The sequence below is a fragment of the Hakea prostrata genome, chromosome 1, assembly GCF_041222555.1.
Source record: "Hakea prostrata isolate BN-2017 chromosome 1, UWA_Hpros_2, whole genome shotgun sequence".
Lineage (NCBI taxonomy): Eukaryota > Viridiplantae > Streptophyta > Magnoliopsida > Proteales > Proteaceae > Hakea > Hakea prostrata.
This window is the reverse complement of record NC_142600.1, coordinates 30985147-31008467: the sequence shown is the minus strand read 5'-3', so window position 1 is coordinate 31008467 and position 23321 is coordinate 30985147. Positions and strand designations below refer to the sequence as shown.

The following is a 23321-nucleotide window of genomic DNA, read 5'->3' as shown; positions in this document are numbered from 1 at the left end:
AATTCTGCTTCTTTGAACCTTGATCCACCCCTTGTTGATGCATATATGGGAGGTTTTTTACTATGGTGTAGACCAGGGAAAAATACATAGAATCATGGAATGTCAATTTGTTTGAACATAATGCATTTCTATATTGCGAAGACTTAAAAGAACAAATAAGAAAGATAACCAAGGGAACAAAAGATTTTCATTTGAATAAATCTGATCAACCCTGTTCAGCAATTACACAGAATAGATACTATTTCCCCTCAAGGCAATTCACCCACCAAACCACCCTCCAACCAGAACAATTGAAAAAGTAGACCAATTTAACTTCACTGTACTCAACTTGGGGGAAAGAACCTATTAAGATTGAAGGGCAATGCATAGAATTCCTCATTCCTGATGTCTCCTTTATAGATTCTGAACTTCTCCCACCATGGCATACCTCTGTCTTTCTTTGACAACTTAACATCTACTGTATTATCCAACAAAACAGCAACAAAAAGCGCCACTGTAGGAGCTGAAGAGAACACTGGATTTAAGAAGCCATTAAACTGAAACCAAGAAAACAGAGAGTAAATGAACTGAAACTTGAAGGTTGGGTTAGTGAATTAACATAGAAAGTGAAACAGAAAAGAGATTATTAATCCTAAATGACTCACCCAGCCAGCCCTTGTATTCACGGGTCCATGTTTAAATGATATAAATGTCTGCGTGAAGTACTGGGAAATGGATAACCCAAGGAATAGAGAGACCCCCATAATGAACAAGTTCCTCATTGAATTCATGTTTGTGAATTGCAGGAATGACAAACCGAGAGATGCTATAGACAATGAAGGCCATAAGTTAACAAAGCATTTCTTTGTGGTTGTATTCATACATCTATAGGCTATCTAAAAGAATCTACATGCGAGACAGGTGCATCAAATACCTATAAGACCAAATAGAACACAGTATACTGCCGCAAATATTGGGTACGGTATGGACGCAAACAAAGCTCCAAATTTTCCTGCAAGTAATACTATAAGTACTGGATTCAAACAATCAACAACAAAGGAAACAGTCTTGTTTTGCTTTAAGAAGATGAACCTAAAATGGAGAAAAATATCATGAAACCAGCTGATACTTGAATAACTCGGCGGCTTCCAACCCTTGTTAGCCCAAGCAATGCCACATTCTCTCTAATATCAAATCAAGAGTAAGAATTTGAGTATAAATCCAATCACGTCATGTTCTGGTACGAAACACAGATCTTCCAAAGGAATGAAATTGAAGTTAGACTATTAAAAAAAATTGTGCATTCCAATAAATCCAACATGGAAGAATAAAAGTGAATTTATGGGAAGGGTAAATTCTTACACGGAGACAGTTGATCCTGACAGTGTTCCAAAGAGGCCATCGAGCAGCACCCCGACACCCTTGAAATATTGATGTTTCAGTGATCAAAACTTTTAAGGAATAGGAGATCTCTACTAATATTTTTTCTCTACCAAGGTGAACAATAAATTTACCTGCCAGCCAATGCCTCTGCTTAGAACATGGGCAGGAGGTGGAGTGGCCATAGCAAAGCGTGATGCAGCAACGTATGCTGCAGTGGACTACAATTACAAAACTCAAATGATTTACTGAAAAGAGTATTAAGAAAATATTTAGAACTGCTTAACTGTCTGACATTACCTCAATCTGAGAAACAAAAACTGCTGCCATCATTGCAAAGCAATGGCCTGCATTAAAGGTTGGAGGTCCCCATTCTATTGGATAAGGAAATTTGATCCAAGGGGAAGATGACAAGAGATGAGCACTGTTCGCACGGCAGCTAGATTTAGTTTTAGCTGATGCATGCTTGTAGGTTCCAATGACAGTCAGGAGAAAAGAAAATGTCCATATAACTATGATGCTTAGAAGAACACTAAACCGCTCAAAGACTGGAAAATCCATCCCTAGCTTGATGTGCTTCAGGTACTGCATTCCAAGAAAAGCATTTCATCATGACAAATTCTCTTTCTAGCCAATGTAGATCATAATAATTCCGTCCAATTCAAATACTTAGTTAAGGTACATTGAGCCTCAGAGTGATTGCAAATTCTAAGTCTATTCTCCATTTATGCTATGATTCATTCACCCTATACATAACCAACTTGTGTACTTGTTAACTATGGTGTCTGCTACTCCTTGAGTTTTTTATGAACCAGTCTCAATAGACTCTTTGTCAAACAGTGGTTGCAAAGCCTACTTGGTTAGAGAGGACATACCAGGCAGAGAGCAATGACCAGGAGAAGCATCGGTATACCTATTTCCGCACATGCTGCAACCTAAGAAAATCAGCCACATATTCGAGGTAAGTAGGATTTTTTTTTTTTTTTTTTTTGGTGTAAATGTAAGTAGGAAGTGGATACATATAAATTGTTACTTAAATAATATGTATTAAAAAGAAGAAAAAAAAGAAAGGAAAAGAAAGGAAAAGAAAGAAAGAGAAGAAGAAGAAGAAAACAAGAAAGACAAAGCACCTTAGGAAAGCCAGTCTGTAGAAGTTCCAAACCAATTAGGCATATTACAGGGGACATGTTTAGTGGACTGAAAAACCTGCTTGAGAATGAAGGAACATTTGCAGTTACCATTTTCCACTGATAAGTCACTTAGTTTTTGAGTTGCAAAGGAAGATATGTTTCGATTACCGTGAAAAGATACCCCATAGCTGGCTAAAACCCAGGATGATCTGCAAGCTCGATCCTATGATTACTGCTCCTTGAATTGCTCTCATGGTGTGTATAAACCTCTGCAACATGTGAAGGAAAGACGCTAGAAATATTGTTAAGATATCAAAATTTTGCAACCAATTAGATAGGGATTAAAAAATATGCTTACTTCATGAGGGTCTGGAATGCTCTGTAATGAGGAATCGCCTATGATCAGTAGGATGGGTATCGTATAGGCATAAGAAGCGCCAATAACCGTCGGCAAGCGAGTCCCAAACAGAGTTTGAAGAAGGGTTTTGATACCTGATACAAACAGAAGTGCTTGTATGACCCTAGCTTTTTCACCATCTGTGCCACCCATCAATTGGACCAATTGCGTTGGAATCAAAACTGATGTTCCGAGCATCACAATGTAATGTTGAAATGCCAAGAGAATAGTTTGAACTGCAAGGTAAGTTGTAGCATTTAGGTTTCTTCTCAGTCTTGCATTTTGAAAATACTTTGAAATCCAAAAAGAGAAAGAAAAAGAAATTAAAAAAAGGCACTTGAAACAGGCAGATGATGAACTCACTCACCCCAAGAAGGGTTTGAATCGATACAATACTCTAGTTCCTGTATTTGCTCCTTGGGAGGATGACTGATATCAACAATGGCGCTCACCATCTACACTTTCTCCAGATGAACACAACAACAACAACAATCCGTTAAAAGAATGTCCACTCACTCTTATATTCTAGAATTATGGTTTCAGTAGGAGAAAAACCCATAAAGCATGAACAGATTTCATCAGAAGCATCGCCATCCCTTCTCATGAAATTCAATCAATCAAATAAATTTTCATTTTCATTTCTTCAACAAAAGAACGAAAATCCAATAGATTGAAAAAAAGAAAGAAAAAAAAAACTCCAAGCATCATAATGGAAAAGAATCCATTCTACCTCTCCTGTTGCAGACTTGCAGTTTATTATGGAGTTCGAAGAACATCAAAGTGTTCGATTAACACTGGGTTCAACGGAAATTTTCCTTCCTTTGCGGAATTTAAAATGGTATACTTCCAGAACCATTTTCAGAAAAACTTTCACATGAATAGATTTAAATTTTTCACCAAAAAAAAAAAAGAATAGATTTAAATTTACTTACCAAAATAGATTTAAATTTTGAAACGATTTACCTAACTCCTACTTTAGTGCCTTTTTAAAATAATTCACGCCTAAAATTTAAATACATTACTCCTAAGAAAATATTACAATGGATGACAGATTTTTGAATTTCAGTGGGATAATTGGTATTATTGACACCCACCTATTGCTTAATTACTACCTTATCCTTGTAATTTTCAAACTACTAATCCAACAACCTTGTACTTTGTTTGAAATCACTGATGTCCTTGTTTTTTTTTTTTTAGGTAGAGTTGCTAATGCCACTACCATTAAATTCTGTTAATTGAATTTGTATTTGTTAAAAACCTTAAGAGTGTATTTGGTTAATCCTAAATTTTTTTTTTTTTTAAATATTTGGTTAGAAAACATTTATAGTATTGTGATTCCATAGAATCACGTCGAAATCGTTGGATTCCAATCCTAGTATAAAAGGCAGGTGAATTTGTGGATTCACCTATTATCGGGTATTTTATTCAAGGGAGACACCCATGAGTTCTTCCTTCAATGATGCAACTGAGCATATAGAGTGTTGAGATATAGTGATATGTGTTATGTTTATAAACATTTGTCACTCCTATAAATATTTTAATAGTTGTAGTTGAAAAGCAATGAAAAAACATTTTTACACATCTATCTCAATTTTCACATGGTATCAGCCCTGTGAGTGCTAACTTCCCCCTTGTGTGGTTTTCTTTCTTCCGCTTTCTTGTTCTTGTGCGATTTTTGTTCTTCTTTCTTGTTTCATGGCTGCTCCTGTTTCATCTTTCCCTTCTGTTTCTCAGTTTCCCTACCCTAGTACTTTTAATGTTGCAAATTTTGTGACTATTCGTTTAAACTTTGACAACTATTTGTTATGGGAAACTCAAATTTCTTTGCTAATTAAAGGTCAAGATCTTCAAGGGTTTATTAATGGCGAGATTTCTACCCCTGATCGGCTGTTGAAAAATGTCGCCAGTGACGAATGTGTGAATCCATTGTATCAAGCTTGGATTTCAGCTGATGAGCTCGTGAAGGCCTGGATTACTGGAACTCTCTCTGACAATGTTCTTGGATTAGCAGTTGGCATGACTTTTTTGCGCTCTGGAAAGCCCTAGCTAATGCATTTTCCTAAGCATCTGAAGCAAAGGAGTTTGAACTCCAATCCCGTCTACATTTTTTGCACAAAAAGGATTCTACTTCTCTTGCTAAGTTTTTGGTCCAATTCAAGCAACTCTGTGATCAGTTATCATCGATTGGGAAGCCGGTGGCTGATCAAAGAAAAGTGTTTCTCTTGCTAAACAATCTTGGACCTTTGTATGATGTTTTTGATGATGTTTTTGCTACCACGATGTTAAAACCTCATGCGCCTACATTTTCTGAACTTGCACCATTTCTTCAGAGTCATGATATTTGCAATCGAGGGATTCTTGGTGAAGCTCCCAATTCTGCACATTTACTACTCACACAACCAAGAGGGATTTTCGCAGTTCTAATGGAGGCCATTCTTTTGGTTATTGCAATTGTGGTCAATTTGGTCATTGAGGAGGTGCTCGAAATAGAGGTTTCTCTTCTCAGAATAGAGGTTTTGCTCAGTATACCACATCTAGAAATTCTAATAAAAAGAAAATCAAGGTGAATCGCGCTTTGTTCTTCGGTGTCGAGTTTATAAAAACTTGGTCATGATGTTTTGCATTGCTAGGGTTGGTTTGATCACTCATAGCAACCAGATGATATTCCTAAAGCACTTGCAGCAGTTCATTTGACTTAGGACAATCGTTGGTTTCCCAACTAAGGAGCAACAGATCATATAACCTCAGATTCAGGTAATCTATCTACTATAATTCCTTTCAAAGGTTCTTCTACAGTAATGGTTGGTAATGGTGCCTCTCTACCCATCACACATAAAGTTTTGGTAAAATTGTTGTTGGGAATTCTTTGTTACCATTGACTGGTCTTCTAGTTGTTCTAGATATCAAGATGAACTTGCTCTCTATTTCCAAGCTCACATCTGACTTGGGTTGTATAGTGGAATTTACTGACTCTATATTTTTTGTAAAGGACCCTCAAACTTAGAAGGTGTTGGCATTGGGGACTAAAAATGGTGGACTCTATGTGTGTCACAGTGATGAGCATGATTAAGCTCCTAAGGCCTTCTTCCCCTCTCATTTTTGTGCTACAATAGAGGATGTGTGGCATCGACGGTTAGGTCATCCCTACCCTCGTGTTACAAATTTTTTGAAGAATATAGGATTGATCAGAGTTACTTGTAAATCTAAGAATACTTGTAGTAGTTGTCAAATGAGCAAGAGTTCTCAACTTCTTTTTGTCAGTTCGTTTACCTGTGCTTTGGCACCTCTAGAAAGAGTTCTTTGTGATTTATGGGGAAAATTACTAGTCCCTAGTATTCAAAAATTCAGGTATTATGCATTGTTTGTAGATGATTACTCCTGTTATACCTGGTTATATCTTGTTTGTCATAACTCTGAGTTTTACAATTGTTTTCTTTAGTTTCAAGCTATGGTTGAGCGGTTGTTCAGTTGTAAGATAAACGTGTTTCAATCAGATGGAGGTGGTGAATTTTCTTTGGGTGCTTTTAGACAACATTTAGTTGACAATGGTATTATTCATCATGTTTCATGTTATGGTACCCCTCCCCAGAATAGTGTTGTTGAGCGCAAACAAAGCCACTTGGTGGAATTGGGTTTGACTATGCTTTTTAATACTTCAATTCCTTTATCTTTCTGGGTATAAGTGTTTTTAACTATTGTTTTCTTGATTAATCGTTTTCCCTCTCAAACATTGAATATGAGTACACCATTGAAGCTATTGTTTGATCAAGAACTAGTTTACTCTGCTTTTCAGGTGTTTGGAACAACATGTTTTCCTTGCTTGAGGTCATATGCAACCCACAAGTTTGATCCACGATCACTGCAGTGTGTCTTTATGGGATACAATGATCATCATAAAGGCTACAAATGTTATCATAGAAGTTCTGGGTGTGTGTTTATTTCCCGAGTATTGTTTTTGATGAAGAACTTTTCCCATTCAAAGGTGCCATTGATTCTGGCTTTGTTGATAAACATGGGTTGTTAGTGATTTTGATGGATAGGTGTTGTATAAGAGGCTGCAAGTGATTTTGATTATTTTGATAAAAGAAAAGTATCTATTTTGGAATATTCAAAACCTTGCTTTGATGCTAGTGATTCAATTCAGGTGTCTTCTCAGGCGTCGGTTATGTTTGTTTCTGTTGCTCATGAAGAAAATCATTTGCTCTCTTCAATTGAAGTAGAGAGGGATGTTTTAAATAATGGTTTGGCCTCAAGCCAACCTTCTAATTAGGGGTGTAAACAGATTGGATTTGGATCGGATAGTGGTAATATGATATCCGCATCCTATTATATTCGGACGGATTCAGATGGATTCGGATGATAGTCGGATAGCTATTTTCTCAAGTAGATTCTTGTAAATTGGTATAAATACAAACTGAACACAAATTTTTGACTACTTGTTGACATCTTTAGCACTTTATTTATTAGAGTTAGGTTTGAAATTTAAGAATTTAGCAACTTTGGTAGTTATTTTTGTGGAGAATCTATAAAAACAGTCACATATCTCAAGTAAAAATTTATAAAAATGAGAAAATAAATTCAGGTGAGTAACTTGATCGGATAATTTTATCAGACAAATAATAATCAGTAAGAAAGGGGTATACCATATTCGCATCCTATTAGTAATTGGACGGATTTGAATACCTCTAAATGGATGCGGAGCGAATTTGGAGGCAGATTTCGGTTATCCATTTACACCCCTACTTCTAATACAACCCAACCCATTTCTGGTGATTCTTGTTTATACATAAGAATATTAATGTAACTCTCTATATAGAAGAATTATAGACATTATATCGGACCTAAGGATGCAAGTTGTTCTTTTTCTTAATTTGTTGGTAACTGTTGGTCAAATTCCTTGTTCTTCCAATCCTGATGGAGATACCTGCAAAAAACGAGGTCGGTCGTGGAGGTCAAGTAACGTCTCTGACGAGCAAGTCAGTCCTCTCTCAACACAGAATAAGCAACTATTATGTAAATCTTGAAGCTATTAGAATAACTCCAGAATACGTACCTTTCAGTCTTCTCAATGTAGTATTTATAGTTTTTTGGGAGCAGTTACTTGCGATATGCTGTGTTGGAGTTGTAATTGGGTTCTCCAATTGTTCTTTTGGTGTTAGTAGAAATCTACTCGTACTATGTTGATACAGACTCTCAGTCTTATCTTCGTGGAGTCTTATTCTTACTCTTATACAAGAGTTGATCATGACCTAAAGACTTAACATGTTGTCCAATTGGTTCAATCTTGGTTTGTCGATGCTCTGATCGGTTTGTAGTGGTCTGGTCGAATCACTCGGTCCATTTGGTTCTACCACAACAGTAACTTACTTGTTCTTTTTTCTTTTAGTAAAAACTAAAAAGGATGTAGGCTGAACATATAACTGTAAAACATATGACATACCGCAGTATTATGTTTTTTACGAAAAAATAAAGTCATTTCTGTTTGTTTATGACAGGTAGGTAAGAAAGTAGAAATCACTTGGGTCAAAGTGTCCAACATACCAGCGTTGGTTAAAAGTAGTCGCCGTTGTTCATCGCTGGAGAGACAGGACTTCCTAAAGATAAATCTACAGATTACTGGCAGAGTCTCTCTTTACAAGCGTTGAACCCTAAAACCCTCCAATTCCATCTGTTCGTCGGCATGGCTAATCGTTCGTACCTGACCCTTTTCTCTATGCGAATAGTTTGTTAATCCCCAGTAGAATTATTATTATTATTTTTTTGTTTACTGTATAGATCTTTTGATTGCATTCTGCAGCCATGGCTCGGTCTTTCCTTCAGGTTGCGGCTTCAGAGGAGGTCGCTTCGCCGCTAAGAGTAGTGCAAATGGAGGGCTTGGTAATCTTTTGAGCCTGTTCTAGTTTAGCGCAGTTGCTCACGAATTAAGGATTTATGAATTGTCGAATTGCAGAGAAGTAGCCGAAGTAGATTTCTTCTCCTGCTTTGTTTCTTGTAGCTGTAATTTTGTATCAGGTGGAAGCATGTTGTTTTACGCTGTGTTTTTAGCTTCTTTATCAAGCTATATTTGCAAAAGTTTCAGTTGGCAGGTAGTTTAGGAAGCTTTTCTGCGTCTGTTTACACTCTTTAGGTGCATTACTGTTGGATGATATTTGCATGTCATTTGGTACTGCAAAATATACCAGGATAGAGAGACAGAGAGAAGGATACCTCATTACTGGCAATCTTCCCCTTCAGTAGCTTCACTATATCTGAATAAATTGCAAACTACAACAAAGAAAATAAAAAGAAAATAGAAGACCTAGATACTCACAATTCGTTGTCCATCTCCCCTCAAATGGTTGTACTAAGCGAAATAAATTGCCAACTGAAAATGAAAAGAAAAACCCTAGTGAAATAAAGATTGTAGAAGCTGTTATGAAATATTACTCATGGGTGAAGCAGAAAAGAAACAGAATGGTCGAATTTTATACAATATGCTGAGAAACTGGGATTTTAGGGAAGAAAGATGCATATTCAAATAAATGTCACTTGTGTTTGGTTTCTTCCTGGATCTCCATGTGCTTGATACTACATCAACTGAGGACATGCATTCTAAAATGGCAACATGGTTTTGACTAGATTTGAGATCAGACAATGTGATGACTGATGCTATCAAATTTTGCTAACATTGAAGCTCAAGTATATGAATGATCAACAGTTTCTGATTAGTGACAGATATGGGGGCAATTCCTAGTTGATTGCTAGGTTATGTTTGATTTTAGTTTTCTGCAGACTCTGGCAGATGCAAAGTCAGCAGTCTCAATAAATCTTTCCTTATTGTTGTTTACCTATGTGTTAAATAGGTACGGTAGCTTCCCTTGTAACAGTCCATGAATCACAAATAGGTCAGCGATTGATGAACAGGGAACAAGGTTGTGGTTCACCTGTTATCCCATTTACTATTTTCATAGAAAACACTGATAATGTTATTGTCTGAAAACACAAGCGAATGTTGGAAAATGCTGTAGTTCAAGAAACGAACCAGGCAACTTTCTGTTGAGAGTTTAATCACGAAATGCTTATATTAATCAGTCAATTTTGGTAACAACTTGTGATAAAAACTTCTGATTTGGTGTGCTGCTGGTACTTTTGCTTTCTTTTTCCCCCCATTTATTTCTTCGGAAACTATAGCTGAGTGATCCACTTTAGCTCATATCTTGTATCACCCGAATGGAGACTCAAAGCATCTCCTAGAATCAGTGATTAGCACTTGTGCTTATCCTTGTCTACTGCTACTGTGTAAGTGCTTGTGCTGCATTAAAATATTTATAAGCGTGTGTAAAATAACCACAAAATATTGTAAATGCCTTGCCTGGGATTATTAACAAGCAACTCCATGAGTCCCTACTTGAGTAAGGCGCGCGCCCAGCAAGAAAAGGCTTACCGCTATATAAACGGGCTAACACACCCCAGCAAGCTTGCTTCTTGTTTCTGATGAGCTGGGTGCAAAAAGTGTCTAAACCGTTGAGGAATTTTGTTTCATTAATGGGGGCTGGGTGGCTAGCTTGATGCAGATTTGATGTACCAACTACCAAGTTTTTGGGTTTGGGTTTTGATGAAATTTCCCTAAAACTAAGGGCTGCCGAGGATATTCCAGCGAATGGGATGGCTATTCTAAGATGTGTAGGGTGGGTTTAAACACTTGAAACCCTGCTGTAAGGCTAATTCCAGATCTGAGTTTCAACAAAAAAAAGTTTGAAAACTAGGGTTTGGGTGTTTTGGCTAGATGGGAGAAGAGACTGGACTTGCCGTTTTGTGTTTTCAGATCTTGTTCTAATGGGTTTAGAGTATAGGGAGAGTCTAGGATGAACTAGGGTTTTGATTTGGAGGTTGAAGATGAAGTGCAGAAAATTCTGATGAAGAAGATGAAGTGCAGGAATTTTTCAGACCTAGGGAAATAGGGTTCATCTTAGAAAATAACTGTAGGACTGATGCCTAGGGGTTGGTGTGATCCTATAGGGAGAAGAAAGGAGGTTAATGGGCTGGGGAATTGGAAGTTGTAGGGGTTGGGGATTTAGTGCTTCTGTGGGGAAGGAGTGGGAGGCCTGTGGGTGCAAGGGGAGGTGGGGGATGGGCTGGGGGGTTGTAGGGATGAGGGGTGGGGGCTAAGGGGTGCTGCAGGGGGATTGGGTGTTGCTGCTGTGTTGCGGCAGCAAGGGGTAGGGGCAGGGGAGGGGCTGGAGATGAAGGGGCATGGTTGGGGGATGCTTGCGTGGGTAGGGAAGAGCGGGAGAAGGGGGCTATGGTGTTTACTTACTTGGTAGAAGCTGCTGTGATAGTCTAATGGCTGCTGGAACTTGAGAATATTTGCTGATTGTAGAGGGAGAATGCTTCAAAATCAGCCGTGGCCCTCCCAAAGAAAACCAGGACCCAATGTCTCACAAATACTTTAATTCAATCAAATTTGAAGAGTTACAAAGAAACAATAAGCTATTTATAGCCTGCTAAAAGAACTAGATTTTAAGTGGGATTCCTATATAGATTAGGAAACCACATAATCTTGACCCTTGAAATAAAATCTAAACATCTAAAGGTCCCTAATGGTCACATGCTGAAATAAGACTTTTTCCTAATGGTCACATGCAGAAATAAAACTTTAAATTGACTTAAACTCTAATAGTCACATGCTTAAATTCTATTTTAATTAAAACTCTAATTGCTGCATTGCTAGAGTTTAAACAATTGGGGACTTAATCACTAACTCAACTACCAACTCGAATAAGACTATTTAACAAACTTCGATTCTAGAAATTAAACTGGAATTAAATTCCAGCAACTAAATATTGGAAGAAAATGCCCAAAATACCCTTACTCGCCAGCCTAGGGTGCTTCTTAGAGCCTTCTTGTGGGCCCCACTCAAGGTTTCGGCTAGGGGTGTAAGTGGTGTTCACATCAAGATTTGGTTTACTTGTTAATTTTTGGAGCTGATGTGTGGCGTTAGATGATGATGTTTCTCACAGGATTAAGGTTAGGGTGGTTGAAGTGGAGAGGTGCTTCAGGTGTGTTATGTGATAAATGTATGCCCATTAAGCTCAAGAGGCAATTCTATAAAGACAATTGTCAAACCGGCCATGATCTATAGGGAAGAATGTTGGGCAACCAAGAGGAGCCACATAAATAAAACAAGTAAGTAGAGATGAGGATGTGTGGCAAGACTAGAAGAGAGAGTAAGAACGATCATATTAGATCCGGCTTGGGTATTGCATCAGTTTTGGGGCAAGCTAGGAGAGTGCTTGTTGAGGTGGTATGGGCATGTCCAACGAAGGCCGTTAGAGGCACTTGTAAAAAAAATGATCATATACAATTGGATGGAACTAAAATAGGTAGGGTTAATGCCTCCACTGGCTATTGGAGAAAGTAGTAAGGATATGCTTGCCCTAGGACTAAATGCCCATATGAGTGCTGATAGAGCTGTCTGGAGGATGAGGACCTATGCACAGCTGATCCCATGTAAAAAGACATTCTTGAAATGCTACTTTGACTATGGCTCCTACTTATCTTTGTTTATGCTTAAATTCTGTACTGTTACTTCTCTTATCTCTTCTATTGAACCCCTTTTGATTCGTGTAGTCGACCCCATTGAATTGGGATAAAGTTATGGTGGTTGTTGTTGTTGTTGCTACGTGAAAGAATGTCTTGCACCATATTCTTGACATAGGTGAAGGAATTGAGTATCTTGTTTAGTTGTACTGCGCTTATGTAACACAATTACCCATTGGGTAGGCAAGGCTGACAGATTTATTTTTTATTTTTTATTACTGTTTTTAATGAATTTGAAATTATTAATGGATTTAGTATTGATATGGTTATCGTCGACCAGGAAGACAGATAAAAATGACTACATGGAGCGTCCTGATGAGATGCAACAGACTGTATTTTCTTGCCATAATTGCAGTATAGGTCCTAGTAGTTTCTTATGTTATGGAATCATGAGCTATGGCTGAAATTTGGAAGTCCTGACTTACATATTCTGTAAATATGCTAATAAACAGGTTGTACTGAAGATAATTAAGCACTGCAAGGAATTTTCACCAGCTTTGGTGACGGGGCAGCTTCTTGGATTAGATGTTGGGAGTGTTCTTGAAGTTACAAACTGTTTTCCCTTTCCGGTAGGTGAAAAATTTACCCTTTATTCATATGTTAGTATAAGTTTGAATAGTTTCAATCTTAGTGTGTTATCATACTTTCCTTTTCCTTTTTGATCTTTCTTCCTTGTTAACTTGGCATATGACCACTTCAGATGCGAGAGGAAGAGGAGGAAATTGAAGCTGATGGTGCTAATTACCAACTTGAAATGATGAGATGCCTGAGAGAGGTTAATGTTGACAACAACACTGTTGGATGGTATGTTTAGTTTTATAAATTGTTGCATTCTGCTGGGAACCCACTAATCGACAATGAAAAATGATTAGTTATGAAGATTGGATTACTCGAGTAATAAAGAAAGAACACCCTAACTATTACAAGACCAGTAAAATAGCAAGACAATTTGGTTACATTGGTGCCAGTCACCCCTACAGCAACATTGCTGTCACTCAGCCAAAGGCTGCCCAAACATACATAAAAAACTGATACTTCACACAGTTCCCTCCTATTTGTAACCGACCAACCAGAAGTTGGTTATGGCAACTCCTCTCTCCTCCATGTGTTTTCATCCAGGCCCTAACACATTCACTTTAAAGGACATATATTTGCATGTTCAGATTATATATATTATTTCAGAGTTCCAATTTTTACCAGCATGTTCTAATCTCTTGTGTTGGTGAAGGCCTAAACAATAGATTAATCTTTATGGGAATTTCTTCTTATGATTTTAGGCTGGTGTTTTCTAAGCAGTTCTTATTTATGAGAAGCAACCATAGAACAGCATTGCCAGTGGACTAATGATGGAGGAGGAAATTATGATATACAATGAGAGTTGAATTTTAGCATTTGGCTGTAGTGTTAAGGCAGGGGATCATTTAATTAGTTAGGTTATTCAGCAGTGGCCAGAAACTAGTTTGTGTAGCTGATCATTGACAACCATTGATTTGAGTTTGCCTAATAACTTTTTATGCTTCATATGGAAATTCCAGAGGAAACTCCATTGAAATAAGGTTTATCACAAGTTCACAGTTCACTTGGGACAAAACAAAACAAATCATTAGTCATAGTGGTAAATTTTGAAAGTAAATTTTGAATTGTTTAGAGCATAGTGGTATCTGTTTGAAGGGGCACTTACATAGTCATACTTATATCAAAACAATGTTGTTTAACATGCTTTCTTTTACCTTATTTGATGGTTGCCCTGGAATTATGTAATTGATCCTTTCGTGGATTTCTTTGTAAGTGATTGGTGAACTGTTTTCATTTTTGATTGATAGCAAGATGAGTTTTGGTTATAACTCATCTGAGCACGTCACTATGTGCATGTGGGCTGGAAGTTTTATGCAATCCTTAATGTAGTTTTGAGATTTAATGAGAATATATTATCTTCAGCCTCTTCATCTCTCTCTTATTTGCTTGGATGATCATATTTCCTCTTAAATTTTTGTCAGGTACCAATCTACCTTATTAGGATCTTTTCAGACTGTGGAATTGATTGAGACCTTTATGAATTACCAGGTGACTTTTCTTTTCTTGCTGCTGTGATGCATCCTTTGGTTTCAATTGTACTGACAACCTCTTCCCCCCTCCCCCCACTAAAAAAAATCACACACGCGCACATGCACACACACACGCACACGCACACGCACACGCACACGCACACGCACACGCATTCCCAACCCCTTTGGGCTTTTTGTGACTGAACCACTCTTTGTTCTTTTTGGTTGAAGGTCCATTTAGTTTAGAATTCCAAGAGCCCTGAAAAATTAAATAATACAATGGAAAACATTGTGGATGTAAGGGTTAACGAGTAAATACTTGACCTTCACCAAAGACTGTAAGCATGGAGGATGTTTGTGCAGTGTCTGTTGCTCTCTTGAAGACCCTGTCAAAGTCTGGCAGATATAAAATGTTATCCTTAGAATCTTTTGTTTAATAAGCTTGAAAACCTTGGCAGCTGGGGTTGTCCACTTGAACTTCCTCTTGCTCAGGTTTGTGAGCTTATGTTTTTGTGCTGTATTTGATCTGAAATTTTTGATGAGCTGCGATAAAATAAAGGAAGACAATGGAAGCTCTGGAGTTCAGTTGGCATCTTAATTTTTCTAGATCAGCCTCGACACCTTGTGGAGATAACAATGAACCCAATACATATAGTCTTAACATGAAAGAGCATTTTGAGTTTTCAACTTGAAGAGTTCTAGAACCCTCATAACATGTCTCAACTGAAGAAAGTGATTTTTCCTGTCTCTTCTTGTAAAATAGTATCTCTTCAAAATAGAGTACTATAATCAGAACTTTGACTCATGCCGCACATGGAAGTCCCTGGTATATTGGGTAACCAAAAGGCCGAGCTTGTAACTCATAAAGCAGTCCTTGATCTTAAATATAGTTTGCATGCAATCATGCATCAACTGCAGATATGTGAATATTTTTTTTTACTTTTAAGGTCTATTTAAGGTGAACTGTAGCTTTGGATAGTGCATTGAGCATATTATCTAGCTGTGGGATGGGATATCTATGTCTCACTGTGGTGGTGTTGATACTATCAATGCACTTGCGCCAAGATACATTTTTTCTCTCCTGTAAAAAATGCCGATACTGCATAAGCCTCATGCTTCCGAACGGCAATTTGCCCTTTCTGTTTTTCCAGATTTTCTTTTTATTTTGTCAATCTTAATGTGACCCTTTGATCATCAATTATCTTTTGGGAATTTCTTCCTGTTATTGGACTTTTACAATCTTCTAGAGAATCTAATATCATGTGGTTTTGTAAATTCTGCTTTATTTTTCAGAGTTCATTAATTTCCAAGTTGAGTTAAATTTGGCTGTTGACTGATATTTTTTTTTAACCTAACATCATCCTGGCATTGGCCTGAATCCCATCTGATAAGGTTGAACTAGACCTTATTGTTGACCTATTTCTGTTTTGAGTTGTACATGGGATCTTGTTAAAGGTGTGTATAGCCTAAACCTGGGGATCGTCCTACATTCCTACCTATCCCTGTTATAAAGACAATCTGTTTTACGTTGGATGTGAAGATCCATTGATTCTTCATGTCACCGACCAACACAACATCCATAAGCTTCACTGGGATTGCATCATACAGCGTCAAACTTTCTCACATTCCAGTAATTTGGGTGGAACGGATCAACTTTGGCTAGAGTGTTACCATTAGATGGAAATCGTGTGGAATTGTTGATGATTTTCCATTTGTAGCTTATCTTTGTTAATGAAGGCTTGTGAAGCTACCTTGACACAAATACCAATGTCTGTGATTACCTGGGCCACCTTCAGACCACTCAACATACTTGTGTAGAAACTATAGTGTCAGCACCAGTCATTGCCTTTAGTTTCAACAATCAAAAAATATAGCTTGTTAGCAACTATGGAACAATATAGCCCATGTAAACACAAAAACATCGTCTTACCCTCATTGTCATCATAGAGCTCATCTTCATCCTTATTAGGTGGATGTGGCTGTGAAAACTTGTAGCAACTAGCAATGTTAGCAAGAGTAGCTACTACAGCATTGCGACTTCTCTGTCTCATAGGTTAGAATTTGCGGTTCCCATATTAGTTATTGAATACATGAAGTCCTGCTGTTACGGTTATTGTAACATCACATGCAGTTGTGTTGGCATCTGCCATGTTTACTTGCAGCAGAGAGGCATCCCTTATTTTGATTAGCAACTTCCATTTTTTATTTTTTTTAACCATTGACACATTTTCTACTGAAATGCTTGTATGGTTTTGATTGTGAAACTTTACTTTCAGAGGCAGTTTTTGTTCGCTACTGACTTCTGCTTGGTTTGTTGTAGGAGAATATCAGGAGGTGTGTGTGCATTATATATGATCCTTCACGCTCCAATCAAGGGGTTTTAGCTCTCAAGGCCTTAAAGCTCTCTGATTCTTTCATGGATCTTCACCGCAATAACAATTTTAGTGGAGAGAAGTATGTGGTGCTGGTTCTGTTATAACGTTAATCTATTTAAGATAATTGTATGTTTTGAATCTCATGTTATCGTCCTTTGCTCAAATAGGCTGAGGGAAAAAAATTTGACCTGGGTGGATATCTTCGAGGAGATTCCTGTAGGTTCTTCTTCATTTCGCTTCTTTGGGTTATATATTACTTGCTTTTATATTTTTTCCTTCTTCTTTTCTTTTTTTTTCTTTCTCTGGGGGGGTTGGGGTTGGAATGTTGGTATTGAATTATGCACACGGCCCCGTGTCGTGTTTGTTGACGTGCATAAAAATGAAGAATCTTGTTTGTACACTGACTTTTGGATGGATGACCCTTTTGACACTTTGTGATCAGTTCTGCTTATCCTCAGTTTGACATGTAGAAGAAAATTAAATTTTAGTTGGTATTCGAGAAAGAAATGCAAGTTCCAAAGAACAATATGCCTTACAATTGGAATCCACCATTTCCATCCCGTAGGGCCTGAAAACTATGTGATGAGCCTTTTGGCAGTCAGGTTTGATGAGTATGCGACCTACCATTGTGAAGTATGTTAAATTGTGATGTGATACAAACCTTGATGTTATAGAGTTAAACTGTTACTTGTTGGCAGTTCTCTGATTCTGTTGGAAGTCGCAACTTTTCAGAAGCATTAGTTATGATTGTGTCTAGGCGACCTAGGGGGTCTTTGATATTTTTTTTGAATAAAGCAGCCCTTTTCACCCTTAGTTGTTAGTCTTTGTATGGGTTTTCATGCTTGTAATTCTCGTCCACAGATCAAAGTTTCAAATTCTGCTCTTATCAGTGCATTCATGACAGAGCTGGAACCTGATTCACCTGTCTCTCAGGTTTTTAATTATTTAATAAAATTTTTAGAGCTACATGTGTATTCATCCTTTTTATTTTTTAGTTACCTTTTCTTATTTTCCATGTTAACTTTATGCCATCTGAACCCGTGGCAGTGTGACTTTGATCGTCTACAATTATCTACTGCTCCATTTATGGAGAGGAATATGGAATTTCTGATTGAGTGTATGGAAGATTTGTCAGTGGAGCAGCAGAAGGCTAGTACTCAGCTTGCTTGCTTTTAAAAAAACCTTGTTATGCTTCATTATCTTCGTCCTTCTAATGTTGAGCTTTTGGTCAAGTGGCTGGCATAATAACAAATGTTTTTGTCCTTGCAGTTTCAATTCTACTACCGTAACCTCTCACGTCAGCAAGCCCAGCAGCAGGCATGGCTCCAGAAGAGGAGGTAACTAATTGGCTCATAAAGTTAATCCATAATGCCTTTTCTATTGTGGTTAAGTTGTAAATCATTAGGTACTGCTTTACATTCTTCATCTAGCTGAAAGATTTCTAAGGGGTTGAGTTTGTTAGTGCCCTTTCTGAATAAATGCATGTTGGTGGTTGCAAATACGAGGTGCTTCCATGCTGATAGTAACAACCTTTAGTTGTGCACTAGAAATTGTCATCTATAATTCTAAATATCAATAAGGGTTAAGAATTCTTTTGTGGTTGCAAATATGGGGCACTTCCATGCTGATAGTAGCAACTTTTAGTTGTGCACGAGCAATGGTCATCTAGAATTCTAAATATTAATGAGGGTTAAGAATTCTTTTGCTTATTTAACCAAGGATGAATCATTTTGCTGGGAAGCTTGGAACTGTCAGTGATGTTTTAGTTTCCTTTGCTTGGAGGGCCTTGAGTTGATATTGGGAATTCCAAGTTCCAGCTTCCTCTCGCATCATTTTGAAGCTCTCTGTTCTAAGTTGTAGTAAAATAAAATTAGGTAATTAATACTTCATAGATGATCAAAAAACTTTATTAGGAAATGAGACTAGCTGATTCTAGAATAGAGCTATAAGACAATGAACATTAATGACAAGGGTGCAGGGGAACTCAAAAGTTGGTTGCACAAAATCATAGTGACGTAGATCTAAAGGTTAAAAAGAGAAAGAAGGGGGGGGGGGGTGTCCCAAAACACCGTTTACTTGAACAGTAACGCAGTTTATATTTTCCATGTGGGATGCTTCTAGAGGATTCTGTGGGTTCATCAAACAGAGAAAGATTCTATGATAATGCTGCTATAATTCAGTTTTTGTTTCAAAATTTTATTTATATATTTTATTTATCTTTATTTTCTTTGCAATAGTCTTAGGTAGTTCCTAGTTTCAGTTTGGTAAGATTCTTTTTAGGAGTTCCTATTTTGATGTTTGGTGGCTAGATTATAGGAGATTTCTATTTTAGTTTCTTAGCTTTACTTAGTGGTTTTTATTTTTGAGACTTCCTGCTTTGTGAAGCTCAGGCCTAGCTATAAACGGGCTCCATCAGTTGTACTAGAAAAATGGCTTGATTAATGGACAGCTATTGCTTGTTTGCAGGTGTTTGGTCTGAGAAAGACATTTTTCAGATGTGAGATAGCTGTGTGCGAGAGGGCCTGGGCTGAGATGGCCTACTATATTTGGTGTAGAGGGAACCCTAGAAACTAGGGAACCTCCAAGGGCTGGTTACAAGTCTTAACTATTAATGGAAGTTAATAAATAGAGCAAATTGCACTGACACCTCAAAATGAAGGCTTTAAAACACTGACACCGCACTTTATGTTTTAAAAACACAGACACCCCGTTCATTAAACACACTAGTCCATTCTGTTAATAAAACCATTAACCCACTGTTCATTTTTCTTTAATTCCAAAAATGCCCTTACCCTATCTATTCTCTCACCTCACTCGGATCTCCTTTGCTTCACCTGTCGACCTCACCTCCGGTAGCACCAGCAACGCCGCCGCCGCCGCCTCCTTCGTCCTCTTGGGAATTGATATACAGCAACTTACCAGATCACCTGAAGCTGTGCCTTCTCTATCTCGGGGTTCTGAATTCGTGTTGCTTCACCATATTTAAGGAATTGTTAATTGCAGAGCGTCTTGTTGTGGAACCACTAAAGACCCAAGTGGAAGGAATGGTACACTGCACTAGTGTTGCAGAAAAATACGTGAATGAACTCATTAATCGGGAGCTGGTTGAAGTTGTAAGTAAGCATTGGGATGGGGAAACCAAAGAGATTACCATTTCTAAGCGGTTTCAGCTGATGAATTTCTGTAAAATTAAGGCGACTGAAGAGAATTTATTCGAGATGGCAGAATTTGAGACAATTCCTCTGAAAGCAAACCGAATCGCAGCACGAGGATTGTACAAGACACTTTGTTTCTGGATCTTTTCTGAGATTGGATTTTCCACCGGAAAGAATATGTTGGGGTCCTCTTCTTGCAAACACCTCACTTCGAGTATTAGATTTAGGTGTGGATTTAACAGACACCATTCCAAGTGAAATTGAGAGATTAATCCTTCTGAGATACCTGAGAATTAATTACAAAGCATTTTCAACACTCCCGAAGTCAATTTGCAATTTATGGAACCTACAGTTTCTTCGCCCAAAGAATAAGTTGTTCAAGCCAGAGATCTTCAAATCGGAAAAATTCTGGGAAATGAAACAATTAAAACATCTATTATGTACTGATGTGCTCTTTCGCACCCCACCACCAGCAGAAGAAGGCGACTGCAGCAGGCGCGTAGTGTTGTACAACCTCCAGCGCTTAAAGTATTTGTCTGTTATTGGAGCTGCTCAGGGTTTCGAAGGAGCTTCAAGGGAGGTTTGAAGAGGTGGATCTGCCGATGCTCATCGTTCACGGCGAGCAAGACGTGCTTTGTGACCCGGCTTGCGTTGAAGAGCTCTATCGAATCCACCTTGGGATGTTGCATCAGCTCATCGGTGAACCACAAGAGAGCGTCGACATGGTCTTCAGCGAGGTCGTTAATTGGCTCCGAACCAGAGCCCAACGTTAGTGGAGGAGGCTGTGGCGGTGGCGTTGCTGGTGCTACCGGAGGTGAAGGTGCATGGACAGGTGAAGCAGAGGAGATCCGAGTGAGGTGAGAGAATAGATAGGGTAAGGGCATTTTTAGAATTAAAGAAAAATGAACAGTGGGTTAATGGTGTTACTCACAGAATGGGCTAGTGTGTTTAATGAATGGGGTGTCTGTGTTTTTAAAACATAAAGTGGGGTGTCAGTGTAATTTGCTCTAATAAATAATAGGGGATAACAGCATATAATAATCTGATGAACATGCAAATTTAGACAATCATATCATAGCAAGTGAAAAACAATTTCAGCCCTAAACTAATAACATAACATAATGAGAATTAAAAATAGGAAACATGGGGATGGGGATCTTGGCATTGTACCCCTAATTCGAGTGTATGATTATCAAGAATCAGGGAGGAGATCCCCAAGAAAAAGTAAAAAAAGAGAAGAAGGTGCGGTCCTAGTCAAGATCCTACTTCTAACATAAAATGGAGTAAATAATAACCTAAAGAACCCCCTAGAGTTAATGCGAGTGTACCTACTGCAGACAAGGAAAACTGGGATAGGTAATAACTAACGAAAGATAACAAAGGAAATAACAACACCTGCTAGTTCGTTATGAGGCTGCAAAATAGTGGTTAGGATAATAATAATAATAATAATAATAATAATAATAATAATAATAATAATAATGAAATAAGGGTAGGGTTTAATAGTAGGGAATAAGAGTTAGAAAGTAAACAAGACTGAAGAAAATAAAAACTAATGCAGTCCGAAAATGTCGAACGGGAAAAAAAATATCGATAGGAAGTTATGAGAAATGAAAAAGAATGCATCAGGGTTGGCAATTATAAGGCCACATTAGGGGAAAACATGCACAACCAAACACCTTCAGAAATGAATAATCAGGGTCTCTACCATGAGGAGTAGCAAAAAGAGACCTATTATTGAATATTACCCTGTAGGCAGCTGATTAATAACAAACATAGCAGTCTGAAATGCAAGGCTCCTAAATTGAAAAGGCATACCAGAATGAGCCAATATGGATAACCCCATATTAATCACATGCCTGTGTTTTCTCCATAGTTGTCACGGCGACGAGGCGATGCAAGGCGGTTTAGGCTAATTGAGGCGATGAGTCGACGAGGCGCCCTCCGATGCGCTTTTGAGGCGGTTGAGGCGATTTAAGTGAAATTTTTAGTGTACATCTCATTCACTTTAAATCTATCATATCTTATATAATAAAAAAACTAATATCAGACTACCTCAAGTCATCCAACATACTACAAACCACACATAATAGGTCCTAAATAAAAAGTTGCGAGAAGAAATTGCTTGTCGCTGGCCACTGCTTGCCGGAGTGTCGTCGCGGAAATGGAAGAGAGAAAGAGATTAGGGATTAGAGTGAGAGTGAGAGTGTAAGACTTGAGTCAAGAACTTATTCTCTTTCAATTTTGTTTGTTTTTATTTTTATTTTAACATTTGATCACATGTAGTGTCATTATACATATGCATATAGGTTCAAACAATAGATACTTTACAATCGGAATCTAATAAGTATTTCAATATATGCCTTCGATTAGGCATCTTTCTCGTGATTTAAAAAAGAAAAATAAAAAGCAGACGCCTTATTGCCGAAAAATAAGGCGATGCCAATTTGAGGCGCTCCGAAGGAGCCCAGACACCGAGGCGACGCCTTGACAACTATGGTTTTCTCTCCACTGAACCATTTTGTTCTGATGTATGACCACAGGGAAGCTGATGAGCAATCCCACAAGACCTCAAAAATGCAGCAAAGCTGCGATATTCTCCCCACTGTCAGATTGAGAAATTTTAGTTGGCACACCAAACTGTTTCTCTACTAATCCCTTAAAATTTTGAAAAACTGAAAGATTATCTGACTTTTAGCAAGATATACAACCAAGAAATGCAAGTATAATTGTCCACAAACAACACACAAAACTTATGTCCTTCCACAGATAGTAGCAGGGCTGGTCCCCATAAGTTTAAATACACGAGGTGAAGAGGACCTGTAGTAACATAACTTCTTGATGAGAAAGGTAATTTGTAAGCCTTACCAAGCTGACAAGCTGAACAAACTGTAGATGGAGAATAAGACTTCACCACAGGAAGGTGATGAGCCTAAATAACCTTTTGAACTACAGAGTTTGAAGTGTCACCAAGACGTGCGTGCCACAGAGGGAGACACTCGAATAGTAGACAATGCTGCAGCGACAGAAGAGGAAGTCGGCAGAGAAGATGGAGGCTGCAGCATCTGATAGAGTCAATCCCTAAGAGAAGCTTGCAGCAGGATACTCCCTGATTATAGATCCTTGACCAAAAAAAAAGAGAGGATGGAACTCAAAATATACAGCGTTTTCTTTTGTAAATTGACTAACTGACAAAAGATTGTGTTTCATAGATGGCACATGAAGAACATTATGTAAATGCTAAGAGGAATTCTTAGCAGAAAATGAAGCATTCCCTAAAT

General features: G+C 37.9%; 2 protein-coding genes across 3 annotated transcripts in view; one reads left to right on the top strand and one right to left on the bottom strand.

The window, feature by feature from the left end:
* Positions 1-323: 323 nt before the first annotated feature.
* Positions 324-3706, bottom strand: LOC149028732 (nucleobase-ascorbate transporter 1-like). The gene is made up of 13 exons (XM_089149077.1): positions 3617-3706; positions 3254-3341; positions 2848-3122; positions 2658-2758; positions 2490-2565; positions 2235-2294; positions 1660-1944; positions 1494-1580; positions 1342-1400; positions 1072-1163; positions 914-991; positions 645-805; positions 324-536 (listed from the first exon to the last, which is right to left on the bottom strand). Exons 2-13 carry the CDS (start codon positions 3339-3341, stop codon positions 324-326), a joined length of 1575 nt encoding a protein of 524 aa, XP_089005203.1. The 5' UTR covers positions 3617-3706.
* A 4705-nt stretch (positions 3707-8411) lies between these two features.
* Positions 8412-23321, top strand: part of LOC149028731 (eukaryotic translation initiation factor 3 subunit H-like) — a 42007-nt gene continuing 27097 nt past the window's right edge. For both annotated transcript variants that reach the window (XR_016170426.1, XM_089138799.1), the window contains exons 1-10: positions 8412-8576; positions 8684-8763; positions 12918-13034; positions 13166-13269; positions 14463-14529; positions 16831-16964; positions 17053-17101; positions 17747-17818; positions 17933-18034; positions 18155-18222. Coding sequence is in view for 1 of the 2 variants with exons in the window: in XM_089138799.1 (XP_088994925.1) it covers positions 8567-8576; positions 8684-8763; positions 12918-13034; positions 13166-13269; positions 14463-14529; positions 16831-16964; positions 17053-17101; positions 17747-17818; positions 17933-18034; positions 18155-18222 (803 nt within the window). In the remaining variant the exon portion in view is untranslated. The remainder of the gene's footprint in view (positions 8577-8683; positions 8764-12917; positions 13035-13165; positions 13270-14462; positions 14530-16830; positions 16965-17052; positions 17102-17746; positions 17819-17932; positions 18035-18154; positions 18223-23321) is intronic.

Coding starts and splice junctions, on each gene's coding strand:
- LOC149028732 (XM_089149077.1), bottom strand. CDS start 3,341: ATGGTGAGCGCCATTGTTGATATCAGTCATCCTCCCAAGGAGCAAATA. Junction 992..1,071: donor GATATTTTTCTCCATTTTAG/GTTCATCTTCTT, acceptor TATTACTTGCAG/GAAAATTTGGAGCTTTGTTT. Junction 806..913: donor TGTTCTATTTGGTCTTATAG/GTATTTGATGCA, acceptor CATTGTCTATAG/CATCTCTCGGTTTGTCATTC.